The sequence below is a fragment of the Gossypium raimondii genome, chromosome 10 (assembly GCF_025698545.1).
Source record: "Gossypium raimondii isolate GPD5lz chromosome 10, ASM2569854v1, whole genome shotgun sequence".
Taxonomy (NCBI): domain Eukaryota; kingdom Viridiplantae; phylum Streptophyta; class Magnoliopsida; order Malvales; family Malvaceae; genus Gossypium; species Gossypium raimondii.
In genome coordinates this window covers 7067988-7087060 of record NC_068574.1, presented here as the reverse complement: position 1 = coordinate 7087060, position 19073 = coordinate 7067988, and the positions used below count along the sequence as shown (strand labels likewise).

The window sequence follows — 19073 nt, the reverse complement described above, 5'->3', positions numbered from 1 at the left end:
TTCTTCCTAAAGCAGAAAAGTAATGTGTTTCTGCATTTAAGTCTTGGAAAACCACGATTGAAAAATAGACAGGAAAACAAATAAAATACCTCCGTACAGACAATGGCTTAGAGTTCTGTGCAAGTCAGAAGGGATCGTGAGACACCTGACAGTTCGTCATACTCCACAGTAAAACGGTGTTGCAGAACGAATGAACAAAACGATCATGGAGAAAGTTTGATGTATGTTGTCAAATGTCAACTTACCAAAGTCATTTTTGGGCCGAAGTAGCCTCTACTACATGTTTTTTGATCAACCGATCTCCATCCGTTGCCATTGAGAAAAAGACTCCACAAGAGGTATGATCTGGTAATCTTGCTGACTATTCTGATTTGAAGATTTTTGGTTGTCCTGTATATGCTTATGTTGATAATGGAAATTGGAACCGAGATCCATTAAATGTGTTTTTCTTGGTTATAAAGTTAGTGTAAAAGGGTATAAGTTATGGTGTCCTAAAACTAGAAAAGTTGTGATTAGCAGAGATGTTGTTTTTGATGAAACTGTTATGCTACCTAACTTATCTTTTAAAGACTCTTCCAATAAAGAAAATCAAAAGCAGGTGGAGCATCAGATTAATACAGAATCTACAACAGAGTCGATTACTAAAGCCAGTACAAAAATTCAAAATAGAGTTGCTTATTCACCACAATACTCTATCGCCAAAAATAGAACTAGAAGAGAAATTAAACCTCCAAAGAAGTATGCTGAGGTTGATCTAGTTGCTTATGCTTTAAATGTGGCTGAAGATATAGATGCAAACCAAGAGCCATCTAGTTATTCTGAGGTGGTTAGTTGTGAAGACTCAGAAAAGTGGATGTTTGCTATGCAAGAGGAGATAGAATCACTCCACAAAAATAAAACAATGGGATCTTGTGAAACTTTCTAAAGGTAAAAAGGTTATTCGTTGTAAATGGGTGTTTAAGAAGAAAAATGAGACTCTAAGAGTTGAAGAACCCAAATATAAAGCAAGGCTTGTTGCAAAGGGTTACAATCAAATTCCAGGAGTGAACTTCACAGATGTGTTCTCTCCAGTTGTGAAGTATAGTCCTATTCGAGCTTTGCTTGGTATTGTGGCCATGCATGATTTGGAGCTCGAGCAGTTAGATGTAAAAACTGTATTTTTGCATGGAAAACTTGAGGAGGATATTTACATACTTGTTGAACCAGAGGGTTTTACAGTCTTAGAAAAAGAGGACTATGTTTGCTTGTTGAAAAAGTCACTTTACGGTTTGAAATAGTCACCAAGACAGTGGTATAAGAGGTTTGATTCCTTTATGACTTCTCATGATTTTAAAATAAGTAGCTTTGACAGTTGTGTTTACTTTAAGAAAAATAGTGATGGTTCTTTTGTGTATCTACTCCTTTATGTTGATGACATGTTGATAGCAGCGAAAGATAAAAGAGAGATAAGAAAGGTCAAAGCCCAACTAAGTGAAGAATTTGAGATGAAAGATTTGGGACCAGCAAAGAAGATATTTGGTATGGGGATTCTCAGATATAAAAAAGTAAATAAATTGTACCTAAGTTAGAAGGGGTACATTGAGAAAGTTATTTGCAGATTCAATATGCAGAATGCTAAGCCTGTTAGTACTCCTTTTGCAGCCCATTTCAGACTTTCATCGGCTTTATCTCCACAATCAGATGATGAGATTGAGTACATGTCACATGTCTCATACTCTAGTACAGTGGGATCTCTCATGTATGCCATGGTTTGTTCACGTCCAGATTTATCATATGCAATTAGTGCAGTTAGCAGATACATGGTAAATCACGGTAAAGAACATTAGAAATCAGTTCAGTGGGTTTTAAGATACTTACGAGGTACTACCGATGTTTGCTTACAGTTTGGAAAAACTAGAGATGGAGTCATTGGGTATGTTGATGCTGATTTTGCTGGAGACCTCGACAGAAGAAGATCTCTCATAGGTTATGTCTTTACAATCGGAGGTTGTGCAATCAATTGGAAAGCCGCTTTGTAAACTACAGTTGCTTTGTCTACCACTTAAGCTGAGTACATGGCGATTACTGAGGCTTGTGAAGAAGCTATTTGATTGAAAGGACTCTTTGGTGAACTCAATGAAGACCTTCAAATTAATATAGTATTTTTTGATAGTCAGAGTGCCATCTTCCTTACAAAAGATCAAATGTTTCATGAGAGAACAAAACACATTGATGTTCGGTATCATTTTGTTCGTGATATTATTGCTCGTGGTGATATTGTTGTGAGCAAAATTAGTACTCATGAAAATCCTGCAGATATGATGACTAAGTCACTTTCTATAACCAAGTTTGAGCATTGCTTAGACTTGGTTGGTGTTCATTGTTGAAGTTAACCCTTAAAGGGTTTTATGGAAGAGGTGGAGAACTCGTTCGTTAAGAGTTCGAGATGAAGAACTTATTCGTTAAGAATTCGTGTCAAGGTGGAGATTGTTAGAATTAAGTGACTCGAATCCTTATTTAAATCAAATACAGTGGTAAAATAAAATAAAAAAGTAAAATCCCTATAGAATTATAGTTCTTTTATTTTATTTTAGAATAATTTTAAAAAAAAAAACCTTATTACTCCATCTATTTGATATTGATTAGAATAAGGAGTTTCACTCCTATTAGAATAAGGTTTTACAAGCCTATAAATAGAGATAGTTTATTTCTCTTATAATTGATTCAAATTAGACATAGTGAATTTTCTTCTCCTCTGCCCGTGGTTTTTTCCCGAAAGGGTTTTCACGTAAAATCTTTGTATTCTTTATTTTTCTATTTCTATTTTCTTTACGATATATTGTCATTACCAACATTTATTTTTTACAGCTACATTATATCATGAGCTTTTTCGGATGACAAAGTGCCGTGTCGTGGACATAGGCGGGTGTTTGGTATTACTGCAGTCCTAGGCGCTTTATAGGATGCCATTTTTGGCATCAGTTACTCACCAAACATATGTCTTCACTCGTGAATATGTGATAAAATTTAACCATTATAATAAGAATTTTACTTTTTTTTATGAAAATTTGTTCTAACAAGTTTACTTTTTCATAGATGGAGTTCTTCTCCGAGTATCGAGAGATTATATATGCTTCCGATTTACCGACAGATGATTGAGACACATGCCGAGGAGGGGGTAATTTTTACTAATATTCATTACATGTAATTACTTTGTTTATGTTATTTGTCTTGTGCTATAACAATAATATTAATTGTGTAGCTCATTTGGATGTTGTATTCCTTCCTAGACTTTGTGACTATTATTCTCCCATTTGCTCACATCCACTTACACTTGTGGTGTATTAACGCACCCCTACTGAATTTCTCAACAGTTAAGTAATATAATAGGGATCGAGTACTACGACAATTCGAGTGCGTCCAACATATTCCAGATGTTCCACGGAGTTTAGAGGTTGTACACTTAATTAACAAAAGAGCATGAATAATATATTATGTTGTGGAATGATCGGATGGGGCGGAGACCTCGGATGGATTATGTATTTGATTTGCAACCCTTAGAGAAGTACCAACGCTAGTACATGGCATGTGGGAAACCTTTTTTATTTGGTGGATGAATGATGCTAGTCCCTTCATACATGCAACGATTAGGGCACCTCTCGCACCGCCTTCCACATCCTCCTCTTGCATTCGAACCCGAGCAGTCTTATTCACAATCTAGGGTTAGTTCTTATCATTCAGACTTGGGGGTCAATAATTATTTTCCTGGCTTGTCAGGCTACTCATATCAGTCGGAGATTCCCAATTCTAGTTCTAATCATCCAGATCCGAGATCATCGATAATGTTTGATACCATCAGCCCGTTACAACCCTAGTACTCAACCCTTTTTAGGCAAACCTTTGGGTCATATGATTTCTCGAGTATGTTTAGCACACCCCAAGGTTCGCTGATGGATGTTGCGAACGATATTCTGTCTAAGGGTAGCAACGACCGTCGTAAGCACCCTTAACTTCAACGCTGGGCACCACAACGATTTAACCCTAGGACGACACCATCGAACAATCAATTTTAAGGGCGTATAACATTACATTTACTACATGTAGTTTGCAATTTAAATTTTCAAGTTTGTATTAATTAAATTATAGTAAATTAATATTTTAAATATTTTTCCTATTTAATGATTACGAACTAGAAATATATAATTAATAAATAATATTCATTCTGTAATAGCCAGTTTTTAATAAAATCAAAACAATGGTTTCGGGACAATAAATTCGAGTCCGGAAGAAAAATTATTTTATATTATTTCATGGTCTGCATTATGATAGAAATATCGTATGAGAATTTCGTTAAGAAAATTTTACCGATTACATGTTTAATTTGATGAAAAGGACCAAATTGCATAAAGTGTAAAAGTTGAATTCTTGTAGCTAAAGGGATCAAATAGCTATGGAATTCAAAATTGGAGGTCCTTATATGGCAAATAGACCATTTAAAGGAGTTAGTAGATAAGTATGATGTTTCATCATCGGAAAATTCATTAAAGAAAAGGACAAAATTGGAAAGTGAATTAAATAAAAGATGATAAATTAATTAAATAATAAAATATCATCATTTTCATCATCTTTCCTAAATTAAAAAGATGAAAACCCTAGCCATGAAAGCCTAATTTCAAGCAAGCTTATTTGGCTTAATTGGGTAAGTATCTTTGTTCCGTTTTTAATGATTTTTATGTTTTCGAGATCGTAATAGTTTAATTTGCAAAGTTATTAAAGTATTAAAGTTTTTCCATGAATGAGTATGCATGAATTATGAAGTTTTATAGTAGAAATTGAAAGATTCTTGATAGATAAACAACTTTTGTAAAGAGAATTTTGATGAAATTTTGATTTAGGGACTAAATTGTAAAGATGGAAAAGTAATGGAAAAATTCTAAATTTTATGAAATACATGGGTTGTTATTGTTACATGTAAAAAAATTGGCTAGGCTTGGAATAAGGATTAAATTGCATGAATTTCATTTTTCAAGCCTAGGGACGAAAATTGTAATTAATTAAAAGTATAGTGGCAAAATGGTAATTTTGCCAAAGATGTGAATTGGATTGAATTGAATATTAATTGATGGTAAATTCATTCGTATAGATCCGGATAGATCAAATACGAAGTTAGATCGTGAAAAAGTAAAAGTATCGGATTAGTAAACAACAAATCAACGTACAATTGTCGAGGTAAGTTCGTGTAATTAAACTGTATATTTATATGTTTGAATTGAATGTTATTTATGTGAATTGTGTAACTGTCATGTATGAAAATCAATCACATATCCGACAATGTCCGACAAGTACTAAGTCCTGTTTGAACAAATAAAATTCGATGGAATACAGGGTTCTCGAATTGGTTGTGGTCCTGCATGTGTTGCGGACATACCACAGCTCCCAAGAGCGTCCCGTTATTAGCTCTCATGAGCATCCCGATATTGGCTCTCTTGAGCTACCTGATACATGGCTCTCACGAGCTTCCCGTCAATAGCTCTTACGAGCATCTCGATTGGTTGTGATCCTGCATATGTTGTGGACACACCGCAGCTCTTATGAGCGTCCGGATATAGGACTTTCCGGAGCTTCTCGATTAAAGGCTCTTTCATGAGCTTCCCGATATATGGCTCTCCGGAGCTTCCCAATATTGGCTCGTATGAGCTTCTCGATTACAGCTCGAAAGAGCTACTCGTTTATATGCTTACATGAGTATTCCTAAATATGAATTGACAGATGTTATAAGAATTGACGGATTACAGTTTTGCACACTTCATCTGTACTACCAGTGTATCCATCGATATTTTAAATAATACAACTGGCAAAGTTCTGATATAAAGTAACATGAGTTCAAAGTGAACTATTACCTGTGTATACCAGAGTTATATGGAAATGATATTATTTGATATATATTGAAGTATGATGATAAGCTATAAAAGTATCATATTTTAATCTCATTCTTAATGCGTTTTTGGATGATTAATTGTGTAAATTAGTGAATTTGATGCTCCGAATCCTTTAAATTCATGTTTTTATGCTTAAGAGAGCACTTGGGAATGAAATGAGTAAAAAACAAACCAAAATCGAATAAACAGAGTTATTTTCAGGAACCATACGGCTTGGGCATTCCCACACGGGCTGGCCACACGCCCATGTGCTAGCCCATGTCAATAACGCACCCTGCCTCCCTTCTGCACAGAAAAACCCAATATTTAGGCTTTCTGAGCATTCTAAAGTCTATAAATAACAATTAGAAGAGGACTTAAGGGGACACATAGAGAATATTGAATAAAAGACTCGAAGAACGCCGTCGGAATCATCTTGAAAGAGGATCTCCTTCAAGATTGAAGATCTCCATTTAATTACTTTAGAAGCTTATTTGGGTTTCTTTATGTCTTGTTGTTATCTTAACTTTGAGATGTTTCTATTTAGGATTATGAACTAAATTCCCTAGGTACCTAAGAAAGATGAAACCTATGATGAATCTTATTATTTGATTTCTGATTTACATGATAAATACTTGATTCTTGTTCTCAATTATGTATGCTTATTTCATGTTCTAATAATCTAAGAATATTAATTCATGTTTAATGTGCTTTTTTCAGTGGAGCAAAAGTCTCTGTTTAAGAGTAGATCTAGCATAATTGAGTGGAATTACATGTAATCTTAGAAATAGGACGACATAAATCTACCAGATTAGAGTCAAATCTAATAAGGGAATCTATAAATCGAGTTAATGCGACAATAGGGATTTTAATTAGAAAGAGATTTCAATTAATCAACCTAGAGTCAGTTGTTCTTACTCTCAAAAGAGATATTAACATAATTTAGGGATTTCTACGGATCAAGGCACAAGTGAATAAATCATTTAATTCAGATTCATAATAATAAGTGAAGTATAGGTGGATTTTTTCCTAGGTATTGTCTCTCTCATTGGTATTTTCGGTTATTTTCCTATTTTATTCTCTGTTGCGTTCTTAGTTAAATTAGTTTAATAATTTTAGATTAAAAATAATCACTGCAATAGTAATTACTAGTACTTTTAGTCATCGTGGGTATGATATTCCCTACTCACCGTAACTATACTATTGTTCGATAGGTGCGCTTGCCTTAGTCGTATTTATAATTAGTATAGTGACAATCAAGTTTTGGCACCGTTGCCGGGGACTAAAATATTAGGAATACTTGATTTTTATTAATTTAGCCATTTATTTTTACCGCATTTTATTTTTGTTTTTAGTTTAATTTTTGTTTTCTAATTTTTCTTTTATTTGCTTATGGCAAGTTCCTTTAGTTTATGACTAGAAGAAACCCGCCAGGACCATTACTTTTTTATAGTGAAATTGAAAGTACAGCTTACAGAAACCGTAGAGAAGCAAGGTAGAGTCAACAGAGTATAGTAGATGAGCAAGAAGCCGTTGTTATTACGGAGGAGATGGGTAGTCACCTTCTTATTGTTGGGTAGATCTTACGGTGAGTACCATACCTTATGACGCGAGCCGCTTGAAGGCTACTTCTCTCCCTCCGACTTTGCAGTACGTTCATGCCCTGTTAGCTCATACTTTGACCAGTAGGAGAGAGAGCACTGGCTTCATCAGTACTACCGATCATACTTTCTATGGAGCATGGCCACCGGACATATTTTTGATTTGGCCTATTTCATCGCCTTAGCTTTCCGCTATTAGACAGATCGCCACAGGAAGATCCCTATCTGTTTAGGTTCTTACGTGACTCGACTCGCTTGACACTTCGGTCTCCTCGGCACACTGGAGCAATCCTCTACACTTACTCTCGTCAGCTAAATGTCCCTACAGGGAATCTCGACCATGATCCATATGAGGATGATGGAGCGGCTTCGTGGAGTTGATCCTCTTCAGTATTGTTTACTTCATTCTGACTCTCAAAATGGCCCAGAGGACTTCACTAATGATGTTCACTACATCACGAGGATCCACTTCATCCTCCATCTTTGAGTCACCGTCTTGTTCTTTCTACTGTCACTTTGACGGGCCTCTCCGAGCGTTTTACTCGCTTCAAGCAGTAGTGCTTTCAAAAGTTTAACAGTATTAATGTGATATTGTAATAGATCTGTCAGCATCTCTATATCTCCTCCTCGGCTCCGACGACTCACGACGTTGATGTTTCTGATGATGAGGATCATTGAGTCTATTTTCTTTTCTTTTCTTATTATTTTTTATTTTTTATTTTCTGTTTATTTTTATTTTCTTAGAATTATTTTGTTTTTTATTTTTGAACTATATTTATATATTTTTATGGTTGTTTTTACTCGAGTTAGTATCCCCTTAATCTTCTTCACTATTTGTGTTTATTTTCTTATTAGTTTGCTCGGAATTATGCACTACATCTTGATTTGTCTACACTTCCGCTTTTCACCATTCTGGCAATTTCATCCAATATTCAGGTTAGTTTCAGTTTTCTCCCTCTCTTATGATATTCTATCTATAATGTGATTATTTATGTTTGTACATTAAGGACAATGTACATCTTAAGTGTGTGGAGGTTATTTATATAATTATCAAAAAATCCTTGAATTATGTCTTGTGTTTAAGTAATTTTCTCATACTTCTATTAGAAAGAATTTTTATCGATTTGAGATTTTTACTGATGTGTTTTGAATTAATTTGTAGATAATTGTGAATTGGTTGATTTAAATTTGAAGACATGAGAGAATCAAGCATGATAGGCCATGTTTTAGAGATTAAGATTTTTAGGTTGTTTCTCTAAATTTAAGTACTATATTGAAGTCTGAGATTTGCAAGATTGACATCAAAAACCATAAATTTTTGTGAGATTTTGAGCCTTTAGAGTATACATTTTTCTTGCTCACTTTTATTATTGGTTATGAGTGTGTCATTATGATTTGTTATTCTAGAACTTGCATCGATTATACATGTCGAGACCACACCTTTTGATTTGATACACTGAGATGATAAAGGCACTTAAGTTTAACCCACTTATCCCATAAAAAGCCTACCTACATAATTAACCCTTAGTGAACCCCGTTGAGCCTAACACATCGTTTCTTAAATCACCCATTAATGTTAACCCATAACTCATTCTTTTTGATTCATTGAGAATTTTTCCTGTTTTATTGACTCCTTTTTATCGAGATTCGATTTGGTTAGTTGCCTAACTATGCTTTTTTGCTTAATTTGCTGAATTATTAATTCATGTTCAAAAGAAAAAGAAAAGAAAAGAAAAGAAAAGAAAAGAAAAAGAAAAAGAAAAGAAAAGAAAATATATCTATATATATTTATTTAACTACATATTGTTTATTGATTTTGCTTAAGGACAAGCAAACACTTAAGTGTGGGGATATTAAGTATGATATGTCGGATACAAGTATGTGAAACATGTTAAATGACTAAGTACATCTATGATTATGATTTATTACATGTAATTACTTGGCTAATATGATATGCATATGTGTTTAGGCTATGACCAAGTTGATTTGGATATTGCTTGTATACTTACCTTATATGTGAAATAATGGTAAGTTAATTTTCTTGTTATACGAACTTACTAAGTTTTAAAGCTTACTCTGTTTTATTTTCCCCTGTCTTATAGTACTTGGAAGCTTGTAAAGGTTGGAAGCTGGTCGGAGCTACATCACATTATCCATCGCCTCATTTCGGTATATGTAACAAACTAAATTTTGGTTATAATGTCATGTATAGGCTAAATAGCCAATGTTGGCTTTTAAATGTTGTGTAATAAATAGCCATTGGAATGGCTTATGTTCGACATATTTAGATGTAATTATATATAGCCTTATCATGCTTGACGTGTGATTGGGCAAATAGGAAAGTATAATTACTTAATTATATGTGGAGTTATGACATGTATAAAACTAGATTTTGGCTTGATTTGAATGCTTTGGTGTGGCATGTTGATATTTTAAAATGCTATTGTAGGTGGAAGACAAAATAGGATGATAAATAAGGCTTGAAATTGGCCTATTTCGTCCATACGGACAGAGAAACGGGCGTGTGTCTCAGCCGTGTGTGACACACGGCCTAGCACATGGACGTGCGGTTTGGCCATGTGTCCCCTGCATCTTGTAAATTGTAAAACAAAATACCCAAAATTTTTCACACGGCCTAGCACACGGGCGTGTGACTTGGCCTTGTGACCCCTGCACCTATTTAATGCAAGTTAGTATGCTCACACGGCCTAGCACACGGACGTATGGCTTGGCCGTATAACCCAAGTCGGAGAGCACCCTAATTTTGATACAGGTTGGGACACGGCCGTGTGTCCCTAATTTGAATGCCCACACGGCCTAAGACACGAGTGTGTCTCTTGGCCGTGTGAGTCACATGGCTTGGCCACATGGGCGTATGTCTCCTGCACCTTGAAAAATTTTTGATATTTTCTGAAAAATTTTCTGAGTACCCTGTTTAGTCCCGACTTGTTTCTAATGTGTAATTTGGGCCTCGAAAGCTCATATAAGGAACTTTATGATTGATTTCTGATATGGATATTACATGATATGAAACTTTTGTTTATTGATTTATAAGTTTCGGTAATACTCTGTAACCCTGTTCCGACGACGGATATGGGTTAGGGGTGTTACACATTCAACAAATATTACATTTCAAAACATAACTATTTACTTAATTTTTTTTAACAAACTTTTGATTTTTTTTGAAAATATTATTCATGCCAAAATATAAATATGAAAATTCCATCATAATCATAAAAAAATTATTACAAGTTTGAACATGGAGTACATTAATTCATATTCCACTCGATCATGACTATTATCCAATATGGTAGGTTTGATGCGGGCATTTAGTACGGTTATGACCAGCTGTTCTGAACACGCCAAAAAATTTGGGGTCAATTTTCTCCATCATGTCCATTTCATTACGGATCCTAATGACTTGCGGGTGACCTTTCGGCTTCCTACGTAACTCCTTGTTTGAGATAAGCTCGAAAATTAATAGAGGTACTTTCCATTTAGACAAATCATGCAAGATAATGAACTCATTTCCCCAAATATGCAATATGCGCTTGAGAGTATATACCTCATCGATATATTATTCAACATTAATCGAGGCGCGAGCACAAGCTGCAATGACGTGCGTATAGAGGTAACGAAGTATTTGGAACTTCCCGTAATCGCTCCATCTATTTCGGAGATCAACTCTGTAGAACCTAGGTGGGATACCAAGTCGATGGCCAATGAAATCAATAACTTGAAAAGTTTCTAACTGTCGAGAATATATTTCTACATTCATTGACCTTGATCTTTAACGGTTCGCATCCATTACCTTTCTGACCTCCTCGACAAACACGTGTCCCACCTTCATTTGATTTACTTGTTTCAGCCCTATTCTTGGCATCATGGTTGCCAGCTTATAGAACGTAGCTGAAAAAATAGATGAAATTGGAAGATGTCGTGTTCACTTTAACACAGAGTTAACCGCCTTTGCTAGGTTGATGGTTATATGACCATATTGAGCCCCGTCATCGAAACTTTGAGCCCATTTCTACGGCTTCATGGTACTTAACCACTCTAAAAAATGAATATTTGTTTTACTTTGCATGTCACCCTCAAGTCTAGTTAGCCTTTGCTTGAAAAGGTGTGGTTCTATCATGTACGCTGTGTATGTATTTCAAAAAGACTAGTAAAACATATGTTGAAACTAAATTTTACTCTTTTTACAACTTGTTTCCGCCAGTTTGTATTCTTGTAGTCTCGGTGGAAGTTAGTCGCAATGTGTAGGATTTAGTAAATGGATCTCCACAGAACACCAGAATGCTTAATTGCGGGAACTGTTTCCTTTGATATCGAATATGATGTAAATATTATTGTCTCTAACAATATACATCCGCAAGTTCATCAGGAAAAATTCTAATGATTCCATGTTCTCCGACTCCACAATGGTAAACACTATCAAGAGTAAGTTCTAGTTCCCATCTTAAGTGGCTTGCAATAGGGAAATGCTCGCACACATAGATTGAACGTCCAAAACATCTGATGGAAAACTCTTCTTCCCGATTGTAGTTGGTCATCCAGGTCATATTAAGGTCGTGTCTGCAATTCAATGACAACCCCTAACATGTACTCCTGCATAACGGTTATCCACCTTTGTAGCTCATTGTACAATGGATCCCAATCTCCGTACAACTGCTCCAAAGTCGTCTATTTAGCTATCTATGCTTTTTGGTATTGTACTCGGTATTGGAATTGTTCTTGCGTTTCGGCAATCAGTATTGGAACAGACATGATCGATATATCCTTCACCATTGGTATGATGCAGTTGCTGATAGTTTTGGCATCAAATTTACGGTGATCTTGCATCATACGTGTTGAAGTGCATGTGTGAGCCCAACAAATTTTTAGATCTCGTACCTGTCAATTGCAACCTTCTGTCGACCTCCATCATTCCCCAATATATAATGTCAGTTTAGACAAGGTGACTTTGTAGTCAACTGACACATTCATGCTACACCGCTTAATGACAAATACACAATCTTCCTTGGTTGCGAATTTTTGGCCCACTAACAACTCCTCACGTTCGGGATCTACGGCCAATCGGTGAGTAGGTTGTATATCAAGGTACTTCGAAAACTCGAATGCATACATCGCATCGGGATCTATGATCGACATATGTGCCTCAGGATCATTGTGTATCACAATGCCTCGACTCGAGTTCCCGACTGAAGACGCAGTAACATTTCCATTGTCATTCGCGCCTTTGCTATCAATATCATCTGAGACCTCGTTTAGATCAAGATCACTATAATCTTCAACCTCGTGATCAGAATGATCATTATTATCATATCCATCATCACCATCCGCATTGATCTCAATCACCACCAGATGTATTTGTAAACGGGGATCTGAGTTAAGGTTCTCAGTCGCAGGTGGAGCATTAATATCGATGTCGATCTCGTGTACAGTCAATCGCCTATCAATGTATGCTCTTGGAACCACTGTACACGGATCTTGAACTCCATGTTCTTCACTTAATGGAGTGAAATCTTCAGCTGGCTCCATATCAACTAATTCAGCAAACAACTGAATTGATTCAGTTTGGCCACACCGATTCTGGCAATAAAGTGCGACCATTGTCTCCATATCTTCATCGTTTACAAGTTCTATCTTGGTGAATTTATGAGATCTATCGAAATTGGAAATTTGTAAAATAGTTTCGAGATCCTGCCCCCACAACGTCTAACAATTTTTGCACTAATCATTTTCTTTCATATCATCAACTTAGACATTTTTATTAAATCTCATTGCTATTTGTTAGCGACATTTAAATATACATTCAACTATTATTGTCAAAATTACTCTATCAAAATAAGCGAATACGAAAAATTGATTATCCACCTTCAATACTAAATTTGTAAAAATAATAAACTTTCTCAATATTTTATTTCAAAAAAGAATTTTGATTGGTGGAAAAGTTTGACTTGATTAAAGAAAGAAATTTATAGTTGGATTAGCTGTGCGTGACTACAATGAAAATAATTTCTAATGGTAGTCTCTAAATTGAATTTTTTTTATTTAAGTGACGAAAATGAACGCATAATATATACCCATAAAAAAACGTATTGAAATACAAAAACTGCCGCATTACTGCTGCTACGTATCTATTATACGAATCAACCTTAACATACCCGCTGTATCTTTTCCAAGTTTCGTGGCAATTGCTCCATCAACAAGCTTCAAAACGAAGCAGACCTTACACCCCTCTCAAAACCTTTGCAAATGATAAGCTAAGCCATTTATCCGAATCTCAAGCGCTGAAATTGGTCATCAGTCGCTGTGTGCAACCCCATAAGGTACTGTCTTTTGTTGTCTTCGTTTCTCCTTACTTTTCTATTACTTTCTTTGTTCCAACGGGTGAGCCAGAAACTATGAATTAAAAAAGAAATTGAGAAATTTAGTTGATGAAAATGTCAAACAGAAAGAAACCCAAGTGCTAAATTCCAACAACAGAGAGTAAGAGTTTTTTTTTTTAACAGAAATGGAAGCTATTTGCTTCATTTGAAAGGGGTCTGTTTATTTTTAGGGGAATTTATACATTTTTTTTCTTATGGGTTTTTTTGACTATTCGCCAAACCGATCTGCAAAAATCAATTAAAAGAAAAGGCTTGCCAATTTATCTTGTTTTCCGCTTCTTTCTTTTTCCTCCAGGAAAGTGTTTGATAAAATGCTTCACTGATGAAAATAACAGCCGTTGTAAATTCTGATGCTTTTTATCTTGTGGATTTTTTGGCAGTTTGTTTGAGCTGAAGTGATTTATATTGAAAATGGAAAACAAAGATGATGAGATGAAGAAATCACAAGTTGTGGAGGCCAGGGCAAGAAATATCAGCCACAATGTGCGATGTACCGAGTGTGGGAGTCAGTCCATTGAAGATTCACAAGCGGATATTGCAATTCTCCTCAGAAAGGTGTAATGCTTTATTCTCTTCCAAATGGTCTCATAAAAAAGCCATGTTATTTCTTTCAGCATAAGCAAACAGATAATTTTCATTGTTAATAATATCATTGACTAAAGAAAAAATAAATACTTAATTTGTTGTGGAATTTAACACTGAATCTGTTTCAAACCTCTAATTTCTATTGTTATAAACATGGACTTTTCTGGGGGTGGTGGAACTGGTTGGTCAAGTTTCCATAATCATGGTGAAAGTATTACTTGGATTGAACTAGTTGTTTGTGTTGTTAATGCCTTCCTTTTCATGCTTTTGTTTTCTTGCTATATTTTGCCAACCTCCCATTGGACCATCTCTCGTTGTGTGTGGTAATGAACTTGTGTATGTTCCTATGTTTCTAAAGCTCCTAACTCTTTGCTTTCCTTGAAACTGTCGCATTGTTGCATCGACCCTCCCTTTATTCCAGATAATCAATACTACGAAATGCATTTGGCTTGCAAAATCCACTAGCTAACTCGTTCTTCTCAAGTTATACTTGTTTCGTTCTTTTAACTATTGCTGCATCGTTTTTGTTTGTCTACATTTCTATGGTTATCTTATACCAACTATGCAAATAAGAAACTTCCGACCTTTAAATTTGTCGTTGCAGTTAATCCGCGATGAGATTCAATCTGGAAAGAGTGACAAAGAGATTTACAAAAAGCTTGAAGAAGAGTATGGAGAGACAGTACTTTATGCCCCTAAGTTCGACCTGCAGACTGCAGCCTTGTGGCTATCACCAGTCAGTTTAAGATCTTAGGATCGCCTGATGATGTTAATTGTTATCTGTATCAGTCTTTAAACTAAGAAATAATATTTTTGCGAACAGCTTCTTGTTGCAGGTGCTGCTGCAGGGGTGTGGGGTTACAAAAAGCACAGGCAAAAGACGAACGTTCATATCATGGCGTTGAACCTTGTTAGAGGTGTTCCATTGACCCCAAAGGAGAAAGAAACTATGCTAGACCTCCTCATACCTCCCCCACAAGGACTTACACCTTCTTCCTTGTGGAGCCGGTGGCGAGGTCGATGATGTTCTTCAATTTTCTATCTACATTTTTACTGGACCTTGAAGTTCCTTTTGATGTTGAAGACGAACCAACATTATTGACGAAAGTTTCATAGTTAATTAATGTGAAATTCAGTCGACAATCAAGATCACAAATGAACAGTGAAGCTAGGGTTAGTGGAAGATCGTCCACGTCTTTTATATCATCACGATGTGATTGAAATAAATATATGTAAAAAAATATATTTATTAAAAATTTGAGCAAAAATCGAATGAAACTTTTATTAAAATATGCAATATATTTTAAAGTTAAAGTGATAAATCTTACAATAAATCATTTGAGATATTTTAGGAATATTTTATTTTATTTTTTAGTAGTTTATTAGGATAAGGAAATTATTTTTCCAATTAAGTTATGACTCTTTTCTCTATTTAAATTCAAATTTTTTTGTTAATAAAATACAGAACAGTTTTATTAAATGCTATCTTGAAAACTTTCATGCATCTGAGATAAGTTAAATTTCTAGTAATATCATGATTAAAACAACATTCACTAGATATAAGAGATCCAACAATCAAACAGAGGTAGAAAGTTTTATCGTTGAAACAACTACCGAGAGTACAATGACTCAAGGGATAGAGGCATCTCACCTTTCTTTTTAGCTGACATCTCATAAACTGAATGGTAAGAATTATTTGGAATGGTCGCAGTCCGTAAAGTTAGCAATTGATGGGTGCGGCAAGCCAGGTCATTTAATTGGAGAAGTCAAGCAACCACTAGTTGGCGATCCAAAGATGAGCAAGTGGAGATTAGAAAATTCTATGATAATTGCATGGCTTATTAATTCCATGGAAGCATCCATAGGTAAACCTTTTTTTTTCTCTCAACTGTTAAAGATGTTTGGGACGTTGTGAAAGACACCTATCTAGATTTAGAAAACGCTTCACAGATCTTTGAGTTAAAAATAAAACTCTGGAAAGCTAGACAAGGGGAAAAGGAAGTTACTTTTTATTATAACGAGATGATGTCTCTTTGGCAAAAACTGGATTAAGGTTATAATGATAAATGGGAGTGTCCCGGAGATGGTGTAAAAGCTATGAAAAAAGAATAGAATGAATGAGCTTATTTATTTCTGGCTGGTTTAAATAAAGAATTTGATGAAGTGAGATCTTGGATCTTAGGAAAAAAACCGTTTTCAAGACTCTGTGAGATTTTTTTTGAGGTTAGAAGAGAGGAGACAAGGAGAAAAGCAATATTAAGGCCAGGATTTAAAGCTAATAATGATAATTCTGCTCTTGTTATTGTTAAAAATAATGTTGATAGTGAAAAAAGAAAAAAAAACCTTGGTGCAATCATTGCAAAAAATATTAGCACACTCGAGAAATATATTGGAAGCTCCATGGAAAACCGATGAATGAAAAAAAAAGAAAAGTGGCAATGGTCGTGGTTCACAATCAGGGGATAGCAGAGCTTTCCAAACATCTAATGTAAATTATGAGGGCCAAAGCTATATAGAAGGGTCTCCATTATATAGAAGGGTCTCCATTATATAGAAGGGTCTCCATTCACTTAGGAATAATTAGAGCATTTACACAAGCTTTTTCAATCACTACAGTTTCAGATGAATTCTTTTGTTCCTAACTCATCCAATAATCCTTCTTCCTCCTTTGCCCAACCAGGTGCTGATTTTTCTGTTTTTTTTTTCAGTGTCAAGCCTTGTAAAACAAACACGTGGATCGTTGATTCTGGAGCTAGTGATCACATGACTAGTAGTCATTTTTTCCAACTTACACACCTTGTGTAGGAAACAAAAAGATCAAAGTAGCAGATGGGGCGTTCTCGGTAATAGCTTGTAATCTCATATCGGTCAGTAAGTTATCATAGTCCTCGAATTGTCATGTTATATTTGACTCATCTATGTGTAAGTTTCAGGACATGGTCTCGGGGAGGATGATTGGCAATACTAAAGAATTTGGTTGAATTTACTTTCTTGACGACGGCCATCTAAGTTAACCAACAACTACTTTTTGTTTAAATTCTGTTTCTAGTTTCGATAAGGTTATGATTTGATATTATAGGCTTGGACATCTTAATTTTTACTATTTAACATATTTGTTACCTAATCTATTTAAAAAGTAAATTTTGTGAATTGGCTAAACATCATTGGTCATTCTTTTCACCTCAAAAATATAAAGCTTCCAAACATTTTTCGTTAATTCATAGTGATATTTGAGGACCTTCGAGAGTTTCAACTTTTTTAGGAAAACGTTGGTTTGTCACATTTATTGATGATCATACTCTCATTTGTTGGGTGTTTTTATTAAAAGATAAATCTGAAGTTAAAAATGTATTTTTATTAAAACACAATTTGGTGTGAGAATATAAGTATTTCGAAGTGACAATGGTGGGAAATTTTTTAGTGACCAATTAGGTGTTTTTTTAACCAAACATGGAATAGTGTTTTCTTAAAGTGCTGAGAATGTGTAATGGCGATGAAAAGCCAACAATGGGTTTTATTTATGTCTGCAAGAAAGAGAGGATGCTACACTTGATAGTGTAAATAATTCTTCATGGTTGCCTAAAGAGTTACTCAAAGACACTGATAATGAAAACATTGAAGAAGGTTATGATTTGATATTATAGGCTTGGACATCTTAATTTTTACTATTTAACATATTTGTTACCTGATCTATTTAAAAAGTAAATTTTGTGAATTGGCTAAATATCATTGGTCATTCTTTTCACCTCAAAAATATAAAGCTTCCAAACATTTTTCGTTAATTCATAGTGATATTTGAGGACCTTCGAGAGTCTCAACTTTTTTAGGAAAACGTTGGTTTGTCACATTTATTGATGATCATACTCGCATTTGTTGGGTGTTTTTATTAAAAGATAAATCTGAAGTTAAAAATGTATTTTTATTAAAACACAATTTGGTGTGAGAATATAAGTATTTCGAAGTGACAATGGTGGGAAATTTTTTAGTGACCAATTAGGTGTTTTTTTAACCAAACATGGAATAGTGTTTTCTTAAAGGGCTGAGAATGTGTAATGGCAATGAAAAGCCAACAATGGGTTTTATTTATGTCTACAAGAAAGAGAGGGTGCTACACTTGATAGTGTAAATAATTCTTCATGGTTGCCTAAAGAGTTACTCAAAGACACTGATAATGAAAACATTGAAGAAGAAATTCAATGTGTAGACATGGATGATATCTCATCTACTTCATCTAATGAGGAAAGTGATCAGTGGTCAAGATCAAGTGGGAGCGATGATGGTGATGATTTTGGTGGCAATAATGAAGGTGGAAACCCCCCAAAAAAATCCTCAACATAGATATTCTATCCCTTTTTATGGAAATCAAGGTATGGGAGGATAAACGATTTGGGAGTGTTATTACTAGTTCACATAAAAGAAGAGATAAGGATGGTGAAGTTATGAGAGGATGAAAGGACATTTTCATGATTCATTTTTAGGTTTATCGTGTCAAAATTCTCATTCTTACCGCCAAAATGTATTCTATCCACATTTGGACAAAATCCAAGTTATGAACTTTTTGGTTATCATTTACCACATCACACACATCCTACTAA

At 34.9% G+C, this 19073-nt stretch overlaps 1 protein-coding gene across 1 annotated transcript; it reads left to right on the top strand.

The window, feature by feature from the left end:
- Window positions 1-13608: 13608 nt before the first annotated feature.
- Window positions 13609-15770, top strand: LOC105778090 (cytochrome c-type biogenesis CcmH-like mitochondrial protein). The gene is made up of 4 exons (XM_012601682.2): window positions 13609-13833; window positions 14274-14448; window positions 15083-15214; window positions 15302-15770. The coding sequence occupies exons 2-4, from the start codon at window positions 14305-14307 to the stop codon at window positions 15500-15502; spliced, it is 477 nt and encodes a 158-aa protein (XP_012457136.1). The 5' UTR covers window positions 13609-13833; window positions 14274-14304; the 3' UTR covers window positions 15503-15770.
- The last annotated feature ends 3303 nt before the right edge of the window (window positions 15771-19073 follow it).